This window comes from Vombatus ursinus, unplaced genomic scaffold, assembly GCF_900497805.2.
Source record: "Vombatus ursinus unplaced genomic scaffold, bare-nosed wombat genome assembly UNPS02014818.1, whole genome shotgun sequence".
In the NCBI taxonomy this organism is placed as follows: Eukaryota; Metazoa; Chordata; class Mammalia; order Diprotodontia; family Vombatidae; genus Vombatus; species Vombatus ursinus.
The window spans coordinates 22,197,789-22,218,658 of NW_020954596.1; the positions used below are offsets into that span (position 1 = coordinate 22,197,789).

The 20,870-nt window shown below is 35.5% G+C and overlaps 1 protein-coding gene across 4 annotated transcripts in view; it reads right to left on the reverse strand.

The window, feature by feature from the left end:
• RAB28 (RAB28, member RAS oncogene family) overlaps positions 1–18,110 on the reverse strand; it is a 138,505-nt gene extending 120,395 nt beyond the window's left edge. For all 4 annotated transcript variants that reach the window (XM_027836392.1, XM_027836390.1, XM_027836393.1 and 1 more), the window contains exons 1-3: positions 17,971–18,110; positions 13,159–13,255; positions 7,697–7,785 (exon numbers count right to left, since the gene is read on the reverse strand). In XM_027836392.1, coding sequence (XP_027692193.1) covers positions 7,697–7,785; positions 13,159–13,255; positions 17,971–18,045 — 261 coding nt within the window. In that variant the 5' untranslated portion in view covers positions 18,046–18,110. The remainder of the gene's footprint in view (positions 1–7,696; positions 7,786–13,158; positions 13,256–17,970) is intronic.
• Between the last annotated feature and the right edge of the window lie 2,760 nt (positions 18,111–20,870).

The window sequence follows — 20,870 nt, forward strand, 5'->3', positions numbered from 1 at the left end:
ATGATTAATGGGCAAATTAATGAAAAACCCCAGAAGACAACTAGAAAAGAGATTCCTTATTCTACAAGAGCTGCTGGAAAAGCTAAAGAGCAATTTGGCAAAAAAATAAATGTATGTTACATCTTGGGCAATGCAACACAAAAAAAGGTGAATGACCTAAAAATAAAATTTTATATCCCTTTAAAATTAGATGAGAAGGGAAGAACATGGCTTTGCAGATCTGGACTTAAGGCTAGACTTGATAACCAAATAACAGAAAGAAAGCGAAAAAATATAAACTAGACAATTTTGATTATGTTAAATTTTAATATATAAATTAAATCAATGAACCTAGGCTGTAACCAAATATTGAGTGGTGGGGGAATCTTAGCATTAAATATTTCAGATAAAAGTTATCCAATACATATAGGAAATTGACATAAATACACAAAGCCAAGAATGATTTTCTAATAGATAAGTAATCAATGCAAAGGAACAATTTTCAAAAGAATTAGAAGCCATTAATGAAAAAATACTCCAAATCACTAATAAAAGAAAAGGAAATTAAAAAACAATTCCAAGATTTCCGCTCATACTGAAATCTGCAAAGATGATAAAGGCAGAAATAGAGTTTAAAGGGTAATGGTTAAGACAGGGACACCAATGTATTTGGTCCAAATGACATGATTTGGTCCAACTGTTCTGGAAAACAATCTGGAAGTATGCAAGAAAAAAGTTTGTAAACTATATTCTCTGAGCCAGCAATTCCACTACTAAGCATGTAGTATGCACTATACTCTGAGTTAATGGAACCCTTCTACATTGATTTTTTTTGCCTACTACAAAATCAACTACTGGTCAGGAAAGACCTGGAGGTAAGAAAAATAAATAAAATATGCCCATTATGATCACAATGTCCAGACTGGAGATGTTTCCTGAAACCCTGAGGGTGTAACCTGAAAAACCACTGATCTGAACAACCAATGTTTCTGTGGCAGCATTACGTACTTGATAGAGTATAAGACAAGAAGGAGAAATCCATCTCTCCATACAGATCCAGACATCTACCTGACCAAGCATTTGTTCATTCATATACTATGCTTCATTTTATATTGATACCTCCAAACACAAAGAGAATAATGCTGCTGACTGAAAAACAAATGGCCTCCACAACATAAAGTAATCCAGTTGATATATGACTCATGATACATAATGGCTGTGTGACCCTAGGCAAATCACTTTCAGTGCTCTAGAATTCTTCAAGCCTCTTAAGTTGTAGAGAAGGTGCTAACCTGCACTCGAAAAGTGTTTCTTTACCTGGAAGTTTCCTACATCTGTGAAATCAGAAGTCCAGTCCTATCTCTATCCTAAGACTTACTGTAATAAAATATTAAACTTTGTTAACACTCAAACTGAACATCTGATGATACTTACTTAGGTTCCAATGGTTTTTAGCCCTTAAAACAAACATCAAAAATGTCAATTCTCTCTAACACCTAGCACTGCAGATGAATGAACCAATGATTCCATTATCAAGTATTTATTGCTTGCTGGGGTTATGCTGACTTCCCCACCAAAAAAATCCAGCTACACCTCTGTCACAGAAATCAAGTGAACAAAAAGAATATCACAGTATTTAGAGTTAGGAGTCCTACATAGCAGTTAATTTAGCCCCCTCATTTTGCAGATGAAGAAACTGAGGCCCAAAGAAGTGATCTGCCCAAAATCACACAATGAATAACAGCCAAGATTTAAAGCCAGGTCCATCAGTTTTCCCACCACCTTGCCTCCCAATAATAGTAAGCTTTGTCATTCAAAGGAGACAAGCTAGGATAAACCATCATTCCTTTTGTTCCCACCCACCTGAGAGAGTACAGGTTCACAGAATTTAAGAACTGGAAAATAACTTAGAGATCATAAGGCACAGAAAAAGGAAACTAAGGTACAAGGAAGCTAAATAATTAGGTAAGTTACTACAGCTGGTTATTAACAAAGCTAGGACTAACTCCCAAAAAACATATTTAAATCAAAGTATTTCATATTTCTAACAACAATAATTTACTTAGATGTGTTCACATGTAAATTTTATTACTATGTGTTCACAGATATTTAGTCTTGTTGATGGCAAAAAATTCTCTGTCCAAAACAGCAAGTTAAGAACAGTTTCCAACCATAATCCACAAATAATTCAGCTTAGTTTTATGTAAAAATGCAAGTTAAAATATGCAATTTATACAATATTTAATTTATTTTTAATTTATTGGTGTGCATTATACTTTGGATCACAAAGGGCACCTAGAAAAAAGAATGCTAATATTTAAGTTAAATTTTTTTAATTGCATAACTTATACAGAGGCAAAACCCCAACTACATAAAAATATTCATTAAAAAGAGAGAGGTGAGTCTCCAACAACTAAGTTTTTGGATTGATTTGATCTTAAACTACTATAAAAATACTAAATTCTTTTGTTGGTGATAAACTAGCAGATGCATCTGTGTGGGGTACTAACACACAATAGCAGTTGTGTTCAACTTTACAAATGACTCTACTTCAACAGTTTTATGGCTGCTCAGTTGGGCAGTATTTGCAAACCACTTAGATGCCAAAATGGAAAGGGCTACCAAAGTGAAGCATCCCAACTGAGGTTTGTTATTAGCCTGTTAGCCACAGGTTACAGAGCACTAAACACTATGAGCTGTGTATTTGCTCCTAACCACTAGGAAAAATAGCCTATAACATATTTCTCGAAACTCTTAGAAAATTTTAAGTTAACTTAAAATTTGGAAATCTAACCAGTAAATATGCCAATTTTTAGCACTATTTCTCAGCAGAATATATCTTTTTTATTTATTTTAGTTTAATCCAATCTGAGTTGAATGAAACGGCTCAATAAACTACTAAAGTTCAATTTCTCTGAGCAAAGAGTGGTGAGGAGACGGGGAAACAAAGCATTGTAAGGATTTGTGTGTTTAGAGTTAGAAGGGAACTTAGAAGACATATAATCCAACCTATTCATTTTACAAATGAGGAAACTGAAGCCCAGAAAGCCTAACTTACTAAAGTCACAAGTAATAACTGACAAATCTGGAACTAAAACCCAGGTCCTCTGATTAAAAATCTAGTGCTCTTTCTACCTCAAGAAGGGAAACAATTTCACTGTAGATTCTGGTTAACTCTCCGCTTGATACTTAGATTTAGGTGATTTCTTCAATATCTAAGAAATGCATGATAATTTTCAAAGAATTGAAGATAAACTCATCAGTATAACACATGCTTAAGAAAACCCTTTTAGGACAGAATCCAAAAATTAAGATAATCATGGTACAACCCTTGTGACCTCAGCAGAATCAAAAGTTCCTTTGTATCACTTTTCCATTAGTATCCCCAGCACTAATCACAGTAACTGGCATACATAACTGTGAATGAAAATACGATGAGCTCATCCAGAAAATGGAAGGAGACAGAATGGCTTAGAAACCAGAATCCAACAATATGTTGTTTATAAGAGACACTTGAAATAGAAAAACATACACAGAGTTAAAGGGCTGAAGCAGAATCTAATATACTTCAGCTGAAGTAAAAAAGACAGGAGTAGCAATCATGATCTCAGATAAAGCAAAAGCAAAAAGAGACCTAATTAAAAGACATAATCAGGGAAACTACATTTTGATAAAAGGTACCATACTAATATCAAAAAACTTTACAAGTTTCTCTGATTAAGTCTTCATTTTGGAGCAGCTAGGAGGTGCAGTGGATAGAGCACTGGCCCGGAAGTCAGGAGGACCTGAGTTGGCACTTATGTGTGTGTGACCCTGGGCAAGTCACTTAACCCCAATTGCCTTAAAAAAAAGTCTTCATTTCTCAAATATATACTGAGTATAAAACTGAGTCAACTTTATAAAAATAAAAGCTATTCCCCAATTGACAAATGGTCAAGGGATATAAACAGGCAATTGTCAGAAGATATCAAAATTATCCATAGTAATAAGAAAAAATACTCTAAATCACTATTGATTAGAGAAATGCAAATTGAAGCAACTATCATATACCTATCAGAAATGACAAATGCTGGAGGGGATGAGGGAAAAACGGGTACACTAATGAACACCTAGTGGAGTAAACAGGTCCAGACATTCTGGAGAACAATTTGGAACTGTGCCCAAGAGGCTGTGCATACCCTTTGACCCAGCAATGCCACTACTAGGTCTCTGTCCTAAAGAAATCAAAGAAGAAGGAAAAGGACCTATATATACAATAATATTTATAGTAGCTCTTTTTTGTGGTAGCAAAGAATGAGAAATCAAGGGGATGCTCATCAGATGGGGAATGGCTAAACAAGTTGTGGCATATGATTGTGATGGAATAATACTATAATATAAGAATGACAAAAGTGGTGGTTTCAGAAAAACATGGCAAGACCTATCTGAACTGATGCAAAGTGAAATAAGAAGAACCAGGAAATCATTATGCATAGTAACAGCAATGTTGTAATGATGATCAACTGTGAAAGACTTGGCTACTCAGATCAATACAATAATCCAAAACAATTTCAAAGGACTCATGATGATAAAAAGTATTGGTTTGGTATCAGGAAAAACTTCTTAACTATTAAAGCTAACCAAGAATGGGCTGTTTCAAAAGTTAGAGGATTCCCCCTCACTGTAGTTCTTCAAACAGAACATGGATGACCAATCAATTAACACGCATTTATTAAGTACTCACTATGTGTTAGGTGCCGGGAATACAAATATAATACCACTTGCTAGACAATAATAATGATGATAACGATAATAATAACTACCATTTCTACAGCTCTTTAAGGTTTGAAAAGCACTGGACTTATATCATCTCAAGTAGGTGGCACAGGAAATACAGTGCAGTCAGGAAGACTCACCTTCCTGAGTTCAAATATAATCTCAGACATTTACCAGCTGTATGAACCTGGGCAAGTCACTTAACTCTATTGGCCTCAGTTCCTCAACTGTAAAATGAGCTGGCAAACCACTCTTTGCCAAGAAAACCTCAAATGGGTCACAAAGAGTCAGACATGACTGAAAAACAACTGAACAGCAACAACAACAAATACGATAACAGGGATTCTTTTTGAAGGGTATGCACTGAATATATGACTGAAGAGATCCTTTCCAATTCTGAAATTCATAATGGTGATAATGAGGTGATATCTATATACCAATGTATGATACATTCGATTAGCTTGCAAGTTTTTCAGAAAAGTAAGTCCTTTATACGGGAACATTATCCTGTGTTCTATACTCAACTACTCAAGAAAAATGGCAAAATGATTTTTCAGTGAAATTCCAAATAGATAATGGAATAAAAGATGCTAAGGGAAAAAGAATTACTATACTCAAGTCTAAATACAGTATTACTAAAATTACTAATGCACAGATGCTCAGTACAACTTCTGTAAAACAAAAGGGTGGAAATAGTTTTTAAAATTAAGACATGGATTTAATATCAGATTTAATTCATCTCTCTATATCTTACAGAGGCAACAGCATTTCACAAGTACCCAGTCTATGAAGAGCAATATGCTAGACCTAATTTGTACTTATGAATAATATGTGGAAATTCAAATTGCTTCCAAGGTCAGGTAACAAAAGTATGTTTATTACACATAGGTTCTTCATAGTCGCATCTAGGACTGTCATCCTACTTTAGAGACCAAACTTCAATAAAGAATTAATTGGAGATCACTGTTAATTAAAGCCTTGATCCCAAGGAAATGTCATCATTCAATTCATTATATGAATTAAAAAAGATATGGCTAACTGAAATTCAAGAAAATTGAAATTCAAGAAAGCAAAAAAGGAAGGAGAGGAAAAAGCATGTTCAAATAACTTAATAATTGATAAAAAAATAAAGATCACTTTTTACTAAAGACCATTTGTGTTCAAGATAAATTCAACATAAAACTATCATAATAGGCACACAGTACTGTAACCCAACAGTTGGCCACATTTTTAAGAACTTAAATTGGCAGCAATTTGCCCAAACATACATGAGACACCATTTTTCAAAGTGCATACAATGAACACACAAATTTGGGATTAAATGCAAAAAAGAAAAGTTTTATAATTAAATAATTTAGAACTTCACTATCATACTTTTTTATGTTATCTGTATCAAACCAGACAAGGCAGAAAGGTAGCTTTTGGCACAATGAAGTTATTAAAAAATAATTTTTTCTTCCTTTACAACAGGTAAATGTAAGCAGGTGGTACCCTGTAATGCACTGTAAAAATGCAAAGCATTCTTGTTATTAATATAACGATTCTTATTATTTCTAGTATAGGATTAAACACCTCTCAGGTTACCATCTGCTCTGTATACTTCTTAATATGTACCTAGTTATTTACAAGTAGTCTCCATCACTAGAATGTAAGCTCAAGAGATAGTTTTTGCCTTTCTTTTTGCTCTCCCATGCTGAGCACAACAAAAGCTTGCTAAATGATTGAACATACATTTAAACTTAACATATTAATATATGTAGCTTTACCACATATGACCCTAACATACATTTAACTTAGTTGAATAATCTCATACAAGACCTAAATTTTTAGTTTTTTATATATATGCCAATATTTAGTAAGGTATCATAGCATTATACATACTTATGTACACATTGTCTCCTCTATTAGAATATAAGTTCTTTTAGCCTTTCTTTCTATTGCCCCAGTGCTTAGCAGAATCCAAGGCCCACAGTAAGTACGTGATTAAATGCTTGCAGTCTCACTGGAAGCTTCCTTTTGTTTTTCCTTGCAACTCTATTCACTTTCTAAATTTAATCAATAGGATCCCTCTTAATTACTCTCTTCTACCTATTTCCTCTCATCAATCAAATAACATTTATTAAGCTACTACATGCCAGGTCCAGTCCTAAGCACAGAAGATACAAAAAGAGGCAAAACACAAGTCGCTGCCTTCAAGGAGCTTACAGTCTAATGGAGGTAACAATATACAAACAAATATATACAAAGAGAGCTAGGAAACAACTAAAAGGGAAGGGACTGGAATTGAGAGGGGTTAGAGAAGGCTTCCTGTAGAAGGTGGGATTTTAGTTGGGACTTAAGGAAGCCAAGGAGATCAGTAGTTGGAATGGATTCCAAGCATGGAGGACAGCCAGTGTCACTGGATTAAAGAGTACATCTCAGGGAGTAAGTTTGTAAGAAAATAGGATAGGTAGCAGGGGGCTACGTTATGAAAGGTTTTGAATGCCAAACAGATGACTGTATATTTGATCCTGAAGGCAAAAAAAGCTACTAGAGTTTGAGAGAGAGAGAGAGAGAGTGAGTGTGTGTGTTTGTGTTGGTGTGGGGTGGAGAGGGGCAGCAGGTGGAGGGGAATAGGACTACATGTTCTTGAAGATTATATTCATTATAACTCATGAAAATCCAGAAACATTTAAGTTTCCCAACTACTTATAACAGCCTTAAAATAAAAGCAAGTATAATGTGAAAGCTATACAAAGTATATATACATAAGTACTAATAATATGTAACACCAACAAACTACTTTCAACATCATTTTACTATACATAATGAAAAGATCTGTACACACATCTATATGAAATGTCTTAATAAAATTTCATTCTTCTCTGACCAAAATAGAGCTCTTAAGAATAACTTAATTTTTTAAAAAGCAAAATTTTCACTATCATACAATGAGTTTTTAAGTTTCACTATTTTACTGTACCTGTGCTCCATAGATATATTTATCCAACATCTTGCCGCCTATAGTTTGCCCTCCTATATCCCAAACTTGTAGAGTAACATTAAGGTTTCCTGAAACAAAAATAAATATAAAATTGAGCAAAAATTAAATGACAAGTAGCATTTGGATTGATCAAAATCCAAAAGAATAATAAATAACTTCAGTAAATACTAAGTCCAATTTTCCTCTTAGTCTAGAGACTCATAAGATCAGATATTTGAAGTGCTGTGGTAAATCTGTCATGGTAGGTTTGCCTCAATACAATAAAGCCGAATCCTCTCAAAATAATGGGAGGGAAGATCGAGGAAATTTTAATTCTTTAAGAAATTCTTTACATCACACCAAACTTCATGCCTATTGAAAAATGTAATATTATAAATGGGACAAAATCAGATTTATAGATATATATACACACACACACATATACACACATATATATACATACACACACACACATATGTACAAAATTCAGAAAAAAGAACAACCAAAAAAAGTAAAAGCCCAAGAAAGAAAAACAGAACAATACAATAAGGTATGTTTTCTATGATATGAAAAAAACACTTCAAAAAGAAAATAAAAATGGAAACTTTGTAGTTAATTCCTTAATCTTTAGTAACATCGAGCAAACCAGTAATATACCTCAACTCTACTAAACAAACTGTCAAAAAGTCGTAGGTTCTAAAAGAATACACAAAATAACCATATTCTGTTGTCTGAATTCTGTAGTTATTGAATATTAATACATTACAAAAAATATAAAGTACAAGTTTCTAGAGTAGTACTAAAATGTATGATTTTTTTTGCTAATGTGAATATCATAAGGTTTTAAGTAAATGACATGACAATCAGAAGTTCACATTTTCAGAGGATATTTAATCAATAAAACAACAAGCTTGACAATAATATTCAAAAATGAAGATCCATGCTATAACAAAAATCCATTACATGTTTCTTCTTTTCATCATCAAACCACATATTCAGAAACATAACTAGAATGCAGCCTCTAAGAGGCCTATATTATACTATTAATAGTCAGATATCTGCTCTATACACATGGTCCACTATATTGAGGCCAACCATAAAAACACTTTGGTATTCTGAAAAGCAATACTTAAATGCAATAGGAATTGATAGGATATTTGAGTATAAAAAGCTGCAAACAACACATTTACAGCATCACAATTCTTCTCTAACATGTATTTGGGAATTGCTTATTCCCTAAATTATATCATTTAATAAAACTAAGCAAAGCATCTACAAAAAAACAAGTATATTCCAAATCATAAATTCAAAATGAGCCCCAACAACAAATAAACCTTTTAGATTCTTATGAAAATCAGGAAAACCAGGAGTAAAAATGCACTGAATATATAACTTACACTTTTTTTAAATGGATATCACAAAGTTCCACGATATATCAATCTATGATAAATAAAATTTATGCATGTAAAACAACTTAGAGAATATAAAATTATGACATTCACATTTACAAGAGAAATTTCAGACAACTCACACTAATGCAGAAATAAGAAAAATCATAATATTTGAGTCCCAAGCAAAGTTTTAGCCTTAACTATGAGTGCTGTGGGTTTATATTATAATCTTTCCATTATTTAGACATAGTCAAGTCTGTTCTCTGCCCATGTACAGAGGATTTACTTGAGGAACTTCCATTAGCATTAATAAGAGCTACTGAAGTTTATCACCCTTCATCACTCCCACATACAGGCACATTCAACACACATTCAAACACATAGAGCAGTAACCAAATACTATTAAGATTCTACCGTTGAATCTATGACTAAGAAAATATAAATTAAGATTGAAGTCTGTCTAAACCACAGAATAAAATTTTGTGATTACCCCATCTATAAAATGATCCTTTAAAAAAATTCAAAAATCTTTTCATTTCTTGAAGCTGAAACAACTTTTTTTCAACATAGATGATGTAAATAAAGTGATCGAACAGCATTAACCATCTCCAGCGTTAAACTCAATTATTTTCAGAAGCCCGCTACATAAATGGGCAATGCTCTCAGTTATTTGCTAAATAGTTGAGAATAATTTGCGTAATCTTACACGAGGAAATGGTATTTTATTAACAAATAATTTAAAGGTGTTTTTACATAAAGCTTTAATAAATATTCACTGAAATATTTCTGGAAGAAATCCCTATTCCTTTATTCCCACACCCAGAAATATTGGGTTATATTCTTTAATTACCATAACTGGAATTATATACATATAATATTTTGAACAAATTAAGCAGTAACTTTAGGATTAGCATCGTCATGTATATATTTCCACTACCTAATTAAAAATCATACCAATATCATATACTATTGATGAAAAATTCAAAGCTTTCCAAATAAAGTTTTTATAAACATTTAAGTGGCATCTCACATTAATTCAATATGAATAGCTATTGATAAGCAGACTGATAACTGATATCCTATAATTATAAAAGATAAACATTCAATTTCACAGATCATTCAATATTCTTAAATCATTTGCTAATTTTGAAAAAGAACTAAAAATGTATGTTTAATGAAATGGGGAGAAATTACTGTGAGGTAAAAATAAAATTTAAAAGATGAAGTTCACGTGAATATTAATTTTCATTCTTGAGGTAACATACATACAAAGTTTTCTATTAACTGATCATTTTCTAAACTATAAAACTAAAAATTAATATTAAGATAATTCAGTAATGCTGAGTAAAACCTCAGTGGTTTGGTTCTTGAATTCCTAATCACTTCATCTAAAACTGCCTATCAATAAAGAATTTTAGTTAAATTGCCAACAATTAGATTTAAGGAGAAAATAATTTTTTTCATCCTTTTTTGTAAAAAATTACTTGTACTGGGTTGGAGGGAGGAGAAAACAAGTAACAAAAGACAGGTAGGTTTCTTTCCCTTTAAATTAAAGCCACCGAAAGGATAAAACAATGATCTTGTCACAAGTGCCTTGGTTAATCTTACTTAAAGTGCTGCAAAATCAAGATGGAACTGAAAACACATGTCTGCCCACTTCTTGTACTGAAGACTTAAAAATCCTTTTCACAGTAGAATCCTGTTTACTGGACTGTACCCACAACCTTCCTGAAAGTATTTTGACTATGGCTCTTAAGCAGTTCTATCAGCTGAACCTCTGACTAACAGATACACTATTTTAAGCAGTCAGATCTGCACAGTGGCTGCATCCAGACTATACAGCACATTGGTTCATGAAATAAACTGAAATAGATCAGTATTTGGAAAGTAGCTGACTTGAAAAAGTTACATGAAGAGGAACTGTAATTGCTGGACAGTGGAGAGTCAAAAGCTTTATCAGAATTCTAACAGTATTTGTTCTAATTATACTTAGTTATATTATAATTTTCATTATATCCCATGTAATATTTTTAGCAAAATAATAAAAACATTCATCCAATATTTTACTTTGATGCTGATAAGGTAAATAAAATTATAAATGAACTATAAAAATACATTATGAAATTCAACTGCACAGATTAAAATAGAAAACTATTTTTTCCTGCTGAAATTTGTACCCATTAAGTAGCACGAAACTGACTGGCTTTGAAAAAAACAACACAAGATTTTTTTCGCCTTTGGAACTTAGCCCATCAAAACAAAATCTTAATCAGGAAAATTAAAATATATATTCACTAAGAGTACACATTTCCTAAAGTTGGCTCTAAAGTTAAGCACTTTCTGATACTACACTAAGACACAAAATGCATGCTACTTTACAAATGTGTAAATAGTCAAAGGTTATTTCATAGAGTAGTCAAAGGAAAACAAAAAAATGCTTCTAGCTAATACTAGTTTGCTGCAGAATAGATATGACATTTTCATTTACATATGTATACACATGTAAATATACAGAAAAATAGAAAAACCAGCAAAAACTATAAAAGTCTTTTGTTAGAGGTAGCTGATAACTGTTCTTTTGAGCTCTTAAGGTTTAAAAAAAAGTTTAAGGAATTAATAATAAAACAACAAAGAAGGACAGAGTCTTTAAGAAACTCTCCAATCTAACAGGAATGGTTAATAGCTAAATACTGCACATATAGAAGCTCTTAATACGACAGCTGGCATGGGGGGGGAATCCTTTGTAAAAATACCATTTCACAGCAGGCATACTGTGTGATTTGTGTATGCATTCCACCAGTGACTGCTGTAAAGTATTATACATATTGTACTTATGGTCCATGAAAGTGCAAGCAATAAAAACAAAATTATATTGTCATTTTCAGATTTTTTTAAAATATAAACAAAATATTCAAACAATTTTTATTAACCTCTCACAGAATAATAATGGAATAAGAGCAAAGCTGAAAGAACAGAGTTCTCTTTTTCATGTTGTACCCCTATGACAGTCTATTTTTCCTGGGGAAAATGCTGATAAATCTTCTTGGAAGTATAATAGTAACAAAATGTATAGAATACTACCAATTGACCAGTACTTTGTCATCAAATGCATTTAAGCTTATAAACAGAGAAAAACTTAACATATTTCACTCAAGTTATCCTGATTTTCAATGTCATTAATACATCAACTCTATCACCTGTACAGCAAATATGCTGTTAAATTTGCAAGTTTTACTTCAATCTTCCCATAGCATTAATATATGGAAGGAGGATGCAGTTCATCATGCTCACCAAAATAAAATGTTTTAATGGAATACTTTCAAATGCACAACTGAACCATCATAACTAAACAAATAGTCTATTTTAAATCTCCAATTGTTCAGAAACAAACTTAAAGTAGAAACCACTCTGTTATTATTTCTTTGCATTTTCCACACGGTGTGCTTAACTGGCATCTAAATAGTTTCTTTGCATCGTGAACTGAAACATCTTGAATGCTCAAACTGTATTTTTATGAGTGCCTAGGGACCCTAAATTTTAGTGGTCTATTAAATGCCAGCAATTTCATGCTGCCTTGCATAAAACAGCATTCACATATTAGAGCACAGTGGTTCCATAGCTACATTATACTTCCCCTTCAGCATCCCCCAACCAAAAATACAAGTACACACTACCTAAAATAAAAAAAATATTTTTAAAGAAATCATCTTTCCCAATGTTTTCACATGCAAACTTGTATTCCTAAACTATTTAAGTATTTATTAAAAATAATAGAGTTAGATAACCTTCTGAAAATGCCTTATAACAAACTCTCATCCCTTAACATGTACAAAATGATCACTATGTTATAAAAACAGAAAAGAAAACTAGCTCATAAACATCATGCCCCAGGTGCTTGTCTTCCAACTAAGAAAGACTGATGAAAGCATGCCTCCCAAGTTAAGCAGTCTAGTTAATTTAAATTTTTGTGTAGAAGCAACGCAACCATTATACACATTTCTGATTTATATCCCTCCCTGCAAATGCTACTGTCCCTATCACTCTCAATATTGAAACTATATATTCCCTTACCTGGCAATGTTATCCTTTTCAAAAAGAAGTCCAGTCCTACAGTTTGTTTGTACTGTTTCCCAAAAGCTTCCTGAGCAAACCGCGTAGCTAAGGAGGTCTATGAAAAAATAAAATGTAAATGCACAAAATCAAAATTAGTTTATATGTTCTTCAAACCCTAAACATAGGCCCAGTACAAAATCTTACTAAACAATCTTGGCAATTATGCCTCTATTACGCCAAGGAGCAATTTTTAAGTTATCTCCAATCATTGACAAGTGAGGGCAAGTTTAAATGCTTACCTGGCAAATTTTACTTGCCAGCATTAGTGGGAACAACACTATTGAGCCTCTTAAATCTCTAAAAGTCCCTTGATAATAACCAATTTCTCTTTGCAGGAAAATAGGATTCTAGACATTTAATTAAGGGAGGAAACAAAAATTAAGATTAGAGATATAAATCTCATTTAACCTAAGTACCAGCTAAAAAAAGCAACTGTCATGAAAAATTCTCAATATCATTTCTAAAGGCATCAAGAATTTAACTGTCATCCCTGGCTATGAGTAAGGTAACATAGTAAGTGATGAGCAGGAAAATCTTTATATGGAAATTCTCTTAAAATCTAAATTTTTTTTCTTTATTTTTAAAGGAAAAATATTTTATTTGATCTATATGATGAAGACATGAACAAAATTTTAAATCACTTGAACAATATATTTTAAAACTGCTGGCTCTATAAAAATAGGCTGAATTTTTTTAAAATCTTTTAAAAATCTGTTAAACTCAGAAAATGTATTTACTCTTAGTTTAAAATAAAACATCTGACAACAAATACTTTTTTACCTGATTCCCACTCCAATGATTATAACATTCCTAGGCTGTTAATTAAGAAGAAGAGCTAACATTTATATAGCGCTTACTATGTGCCGGGCACTGTACTAAACAGTTTATAAGAAATGTGTGACAAGAAAAATACATACAACTATACTTATTCAGGTAAAATCATAATGTGCTGGCTCAAAGAATGTGGAGTTCTCTACCAGCAGATAATATTTCTAAAATAAATCCAGGAATAATTAATCAACCTCCTAATGTCAGTTAGAACAACTCAAACTTTTTAAAAATTTATCATGTAAACGAAGAGGGATGGGGGGGTGGACAAAAGTAATATTTCACTAGGTCCCTTTTCCATACAAGGCCATTTCCCCAGAGTTGTGGAAAAACAGTCAGCTCTTAGATTAGAGAAAATTAAAACATCTAAGATAGAACTTATTATAGATAATTACAACATAAGTACAAAACTAGTAAAGAAAACTTAGCCAAAGTTCAGTACTGGAAGTTACATTTAAACAAAAGCACCTTAAATTCCATTTGACAGATTACAATATTTTGAGCATAAAAGATTATTCTCAAACTTAAAACTGCTAGTTTTGTAAATATTTAAACAATCAGTAATTATTTTTAAATGAACCACTGTCATCAACATCAAAAAGGATTCACTACAAAATATTTTTGCTTACTTGAATCATAAAACTACAATATCAAAATTGAAGAGTTAATGTGGATAAAAGAATTAAGCTAAATATCCCTTACACACACATCTCGTTTTCATCTATCCTTTAACTATATCATTAAACTGACAGCAAAAAAAAGCAGTAAAACAACTCAGTGAAAAATAACTCAATCATTACTTCTTGCATATGTATAGACATATATAACACCTATTACATATACATGTGCATATATATAATTTCACAAAGCCTAGTACATAAAGCACCTTTTAAAAATCAAAGAAAAACTCAACAACATTGATTCTGCATCAGAAGAATTTCATTTACAGTATGTAATTTTCATCCAAAGTCCTCAAAATTCACTATAGCTATTTATTAAGACTCATAGCACCCCTGTCAGGTCAAAAAATACAAAATATTGAAAAATGCACAATTAAGGCCTTTTCTCCCTATAAAAAGTCACACCAATTGACTAGTACTCTCTAAAGCCTACCTTCACATATTTGCAGTTAACAGGAGCCAATATTTAGACTGAGACTGATCATAAACTGACAAAATGATAAGCTTTTGGAATCACATGGAATATTAATATAGATACTTGACATCTCATTTCCTGCTATCTTGCTTTAGAACACAAGTCAGTTGTGTCAGTGGGAGGCAATTTCCCAATAAAAGATCTCTAACAGTATGTCTATCCCTTACAACTTCATGCCACTATGAATGGTGATTCACAGCCCATAACTTCCTAATAGGAGACATGGTATAAATACCTTTCTCAAACAATTTGAACTAATAACTGAAACATTTTAACTTGATGCTTTACATTTTTAGACGTGGGGCAAATCTAAGACACTATACTTAATTTATCTAGGGGGCACCTATATACAATGAGGCAATTTAATTTTAAGAAATGTTAAAATATAAGTTTAAACTCAAAGCAGGATGGTACATAATTATCACTATTCTACTTCTAAATTCAAGTCTTTAAGTTACATTTCCAATAGTGTTAGCTCCACCTCCTAAATATATTTCTAAGTTTCTCTTGAATTTTAAGTAATAGCTGCACACTAGCTCTTCTACCAGTACAAAGACCGCTGCATTATTACAAAAACGCTGTAGCTAATATAAGCAGAAAAAGTAAGGTGTTCAGAAAAGAAGGGTTAAGAATGATGAGACAAACAGGAAGGAGACTAGGCTGATAAATAATCACCTTTTTTTTTCCTAATTATTTGTATCCTGTTTCCAAAAAGGATCTAAGGTAAGAAAAGCCAACGGAAGAAATACAATATGGCCTAACTGGGTTATACAAATTACATGAGGACTGGATTGGACATGAAGAAAAAAACATTTGGTGAAATATGACACAAATTCTAGTCAAATATTTAAGTACCTACTATGTTCAGGGCAATATGCTGGGCACTGTGACTGCAAAGATGAAATAAAAAGAGTTCTTACCTAAAGAAGTTTAAGATATAACCAAAAAGTCAAGGATAAGAGACCAATTCAGGGAGTTATATTAGGAATTTACAAGAAAAAAAAAAGAGTATGTCACTCCACTTCTCAGGCTTAGTTTCCTTATTTGTAAAATGAGAGTTGAACCTGATGATCTATTCAGAGGGATCTGAGGTTCTACAATTCTCTTATATAAGAATTCTAAGTCTGAGAAGTAGAAATAAATATTACCACTTTTCGAAGCAGATACTCCTCCTAGAAACCAGAACTTCAAATACTATTAGGAAATTAAAATAATTGCTAACTGAAGGAGAAAATCATAAATGATGATGAAATGACAAGGCCGTGCAATAGATAAGATTTAATTGAGGTCAATAAGGGAATAATTCCATTTATAGTGGTGTAAATGTGTACCTAACAACAGAAGAAATGGCCTTCCAAGTCATCTTCCCAACAACTTTCTCATAAGCAGGGCGTATTAATCTCCATACCTCAGTTGTAAAAACCAACGACCTAGGGGGTGGGTAAAGTAATCCAGGAATTAAGAGCGTTTATAAGGTTTTGTAGGAATGGGGGAGGGGGGGTAAAAAATGAAACCTCAGGACACCTGGATAACAAGATTTCCTCAAAGGAGCAATCAATATTCAAACCCCAAAATTAACACCAAAATACTTTTATTTTTTATTCTTAGAAGGAAGTAATAATTATCATTAAGAGAGAGATGGGAAGGGATGGTAAATAGCGGGGATAACATGTCATGAAACATTTGCAAAAAGGATTTAGGCGCATTAAGGATTTATCATGCTTGGGAACATTATAAAGGGCCAACACTCTAGTCTAAAAGGAAGCACTGTGGAGTCTGGGAAAAAGCAGTAAGGCTGGAGTCAGCTGGAATCCCAGTGCTCCTAACTACCCCAGTGACCTCTCGGGGCCTCGGTTTCCACAACTGTAAAACGAGTCTGCTGCTTTACATTATTTCTAAGGTCTCTTCCAGCTGTGAACCCTAGGTATTACAGCTGGTGTTGACTTGCCAGTCCACAGGCATAAGGAGGAAAGAGATGTTATTAGCAGAATGAAAACATGGGGGCGGGGGGGAGGAAGGAGATGGGAACAGGGATAAGGGAAAATGAGAGAGATTAGGGTGGGGAGGAGAAAGATAAGGATGGGGGGATGGGGATGAGGATGGAGAGGAGGGAGATAGGGAGGTGAGGACAGAGAAGATAATGACTAAGGGATGAGGGAGATGGGAAAAGAAACGAGAATGGGGAAGAGGGAGAGGGGAATGCAGAGGAGGGAGATGAGAAGGAGGGGGGTGAGAATGGGGAAGAGGAAGACAAGGATGGGGAGGAGGAAAGGCGGGAGATAAGGAATGAGAGAAATAGGCGGGCGGGGGGAGGATAGAAGGGGCCCAAAACACTGGGGAGAGCGGAGGTACCAAAGGGTCTGGGAGGCGGGGGCAGCGGGCGCGTAGTGGTGCGAACGTCGTGCAATCATTCCATAATCACGAGGCTGGAGAAGTATTTTTTTTAAAAAGGGGGAGAGGAGGACCCCTCGAGGGTCCTCGCAGTGTCAGGTGACCACCAGCCCCGAGCTTCGGCGCCGGACAGTCCCTGGAGCCCATCCAGCCCAAGGCGCCGCCGTAGTGCAGGCGAGCCCGCGACTCCAGGGGCTTCTCAGCCCGAGGCTGCCCGCGGCCAGAGGCGAGATTCGAACCCTCCCCCCAACCCCCACCCGGGCTCCCGAGGGCTGCTGAGGGGAGGAGGGAGGCCCAGCGTCGGCCTAGGGGGAGGGGGAGCCCCGACGCGGAGCGAGGGAGGGAAGGTCTGGCGGGCCGGGCCGGGCCGGGCCGGGCCGGGCCGGGCGGACTGACCTTTCCAGAGGTGCCGTCGCCCAGCAAGACGATTTTGAGCTGCCGGTCCTGACATTCTTCCTCTGAGTCGGACATGCTGACCCGGGGAACGGGCCTGCCCCCGGCTGGGGAGCGAGCTGGGGGGCTGCAGAGGGCCGGGGGGCGCTGGGGCGGAGGGCCCCCCCCCGGGGCTCAGCAACTAGTGGCGGGATCCGGGGCGAATCACTCGCCGGGCGCCATGTTGAGCCCCCCCCCTCATGCCCCGACACCCGCCCCCTCTCCCCCTCCCCCAGCGGCTCGAGCCGCTGTCACTGGGAGGGGAAGAACCATTCGCTGGCCTGGGAGGAGGGGGAGAAGCGAGAGCCTGGGAGCAGACGGTAGCAATGCTGGAGGACAGGGAAAGTGAAGAAGAGTGGTTCTGTCCTGCTTAGACTCAATCCGGGTAAGAAGAGGCCTGAGGTGGAAGGGAAGGAGAAGCAGTAGCGTTTGGCTGGGAAGTTTTCCGTGGTCCCCCTCCTAACTCTGAAGCGTCTCAAACCCTAATGGTTTCGTCGGTTGGCGGTGACGACGAGGACGCCGAGGCCGCGCGCTAGTAACTAAGGAACCTGGAGGTGAAAGGGCAACGAAGGGGAGGAGCGTGTCCTAGCCCTACTGCCTAGCCGCGGGGCGGGGCGGGGCGGGGCGGTTGCTAGGTAACGAACTGGCGTTGGAAGAACATCTTTAAAGAAGGAGAAAGAGATGGCGGGAACGAAAAGGAAAGCGATTTCACCTTACGTGAGGAGAGAGGACCCTTGCGGGAATTTCGTGGGACGTCGGAAAAATCCCCCCCTACGGAGTCAGAGGACCTACTTTCAAATTCTGCCCCTGATGCTTACTTGCCTCTGTAACTGTGAATGAACCTCCCTGATCCCCAGTTTCCTCATCTGTAAGATGGGGGGTGGGGCCGGCGAAGGGGGAGGGAATTTGATTGCCCTCTCAACTCCAAAACTAGTGTCCCCATCTGTAAAATGGGTACAATAATGCCTGAAATATCTACTTCTTAGGATGGTGACTTTAATTGTTGGTAAAGTATGGAAGGAGAAATTAGTCTGTCCTCCAATAAGGACGATCTAGGTTCAAAGCCTGACACCTACAAGGAGTTTGAGAGTTTAACTTTTCCCTGCTCCAGGCAACTGGAGCAAAGTAGGGAGCAAATACTGATCTTCACTGGTAGTGGGAGTTTCCTCAGGGAGTTCCTGTATCAGTGAAATCACAGATCTGATTAAAAAATATATATTATCATTTAGTTTAATTGTTTCTCAACCTTTTTAAAGACCCCATTACTTTTTTTTAAGATCAAAAACTGCCCCCTACCCCCAACATAATAGTAACTTCAAATTTTGTTACAGCAAAACAAAGATCAGTCGTTTGAGAAAATACATGATGATCAAAAACTGCTACTTAATGCTTTTTTAAAATTTTGTTAATCACAGCAACTTCTAGACACAATTGTAGATGAGTAATATGCATGCTAAGAAGTCATTTATTCATTTTGCAGAAAATGTTTACATATATTTAAGCATTTCATGAAGTGTCAGGTACTGCTTCCCCACTTTCAGAGATTTAAAGTTTCCTTGAAGGGAGAAAAGTTTTGGCCTTAGATTTGTTTCATGCGTGGTTCTGGATTTAGATTTCCAAGCAACAAGTGCAGAGACTCTTCCAAAAACATGCTTGTGAAAAGTTTTAAGGTACTTAACAGCTTTTTCCTATTAGACACAAATGAAACTAGTATAACATAATAATAATTGTACATGTATAGCCTCTATCAGCTTTGCTTACTGTCTGGGGGGGGAGGGAAGGGAGGGAGAAAAAAATTTGGAACTCAAAATTTCATAAAAGTGAATGTTGAAAATTAAAAAGAAAGAAACTAGGATAACATAAAACCATAGATAACCTAAAACAATGGATATTATGAATACAGCATATTTTACTGAAGCCAAATAAAGAGCAATACCATGATGTTTGGTGGACACACGGATTTGTAAACTATCACAGCCATACTGGTTAGAAATCCCTGAAAGTCCAACCCTCCTAGGAAATGACTTGGCTGAATTTGCAAAGGTTACTACCTATGTAGTAACAGAGCCAGAATTAAAACTCAAACTTCAAGAATCTAAATCCAGTACTCTTTCTATTAATGTAGGCAGGAATGGGCTGGTAAGTCAGGTAATACCTCTCAGTCTGACAGATGAGGAAAGTAAGTTGTGAGGCTATTATTACGATATGTCTCAGAGGTGATGACTTTGGGCAAATCACTTCTGCTTTCCCGGAGTCAGTTTCCTGCACTGTGAAATGAGGATAGCTTTTGCAATATCTTCCTCACAGGATTTTGTGAAGAAAGCACTTTGTAAACCTTAAAGAACACAGATATTTTGTTATTGTTATTGTTTATTGTTAATCTGCAAAATGAGGATTGAACAATCATGCCCTCACACTAAATTCTCAAACTTTTTGGTCTTGGGACCCCTTTACACTCTGCAAAGTTACTGAGGATCTTTCCCCAAAGAGCTTTTGCTTATGTGGGCTATATTTGTGGATGTTTGCCATATTAAAAATAAAACATTATTATAAAAAGACCCCTTAAAAGGGGCCTCCAAGCATCCCTGGACCATAATTTGAGGACCGCTGGACTAGATTAAGGGCTTGACCAGTCACCTCAGCCTTTGCATGGTACCTTCAATCAGTTAAACAACAAACATTAAGCACCTACCATGTGCTAGACACGGGTGATACAAAGACAAGCATAGAACTTGCTCCCTTCCGTGGAAACAACATGTACACATTTGAGTAAATACAAAGTAAACAACAAAGTAAATACAATATACTCCCACCTGTGAGCATCTGGAATGACCTCATGTGGGAGGCAGGGCTTGAGCCGAGCT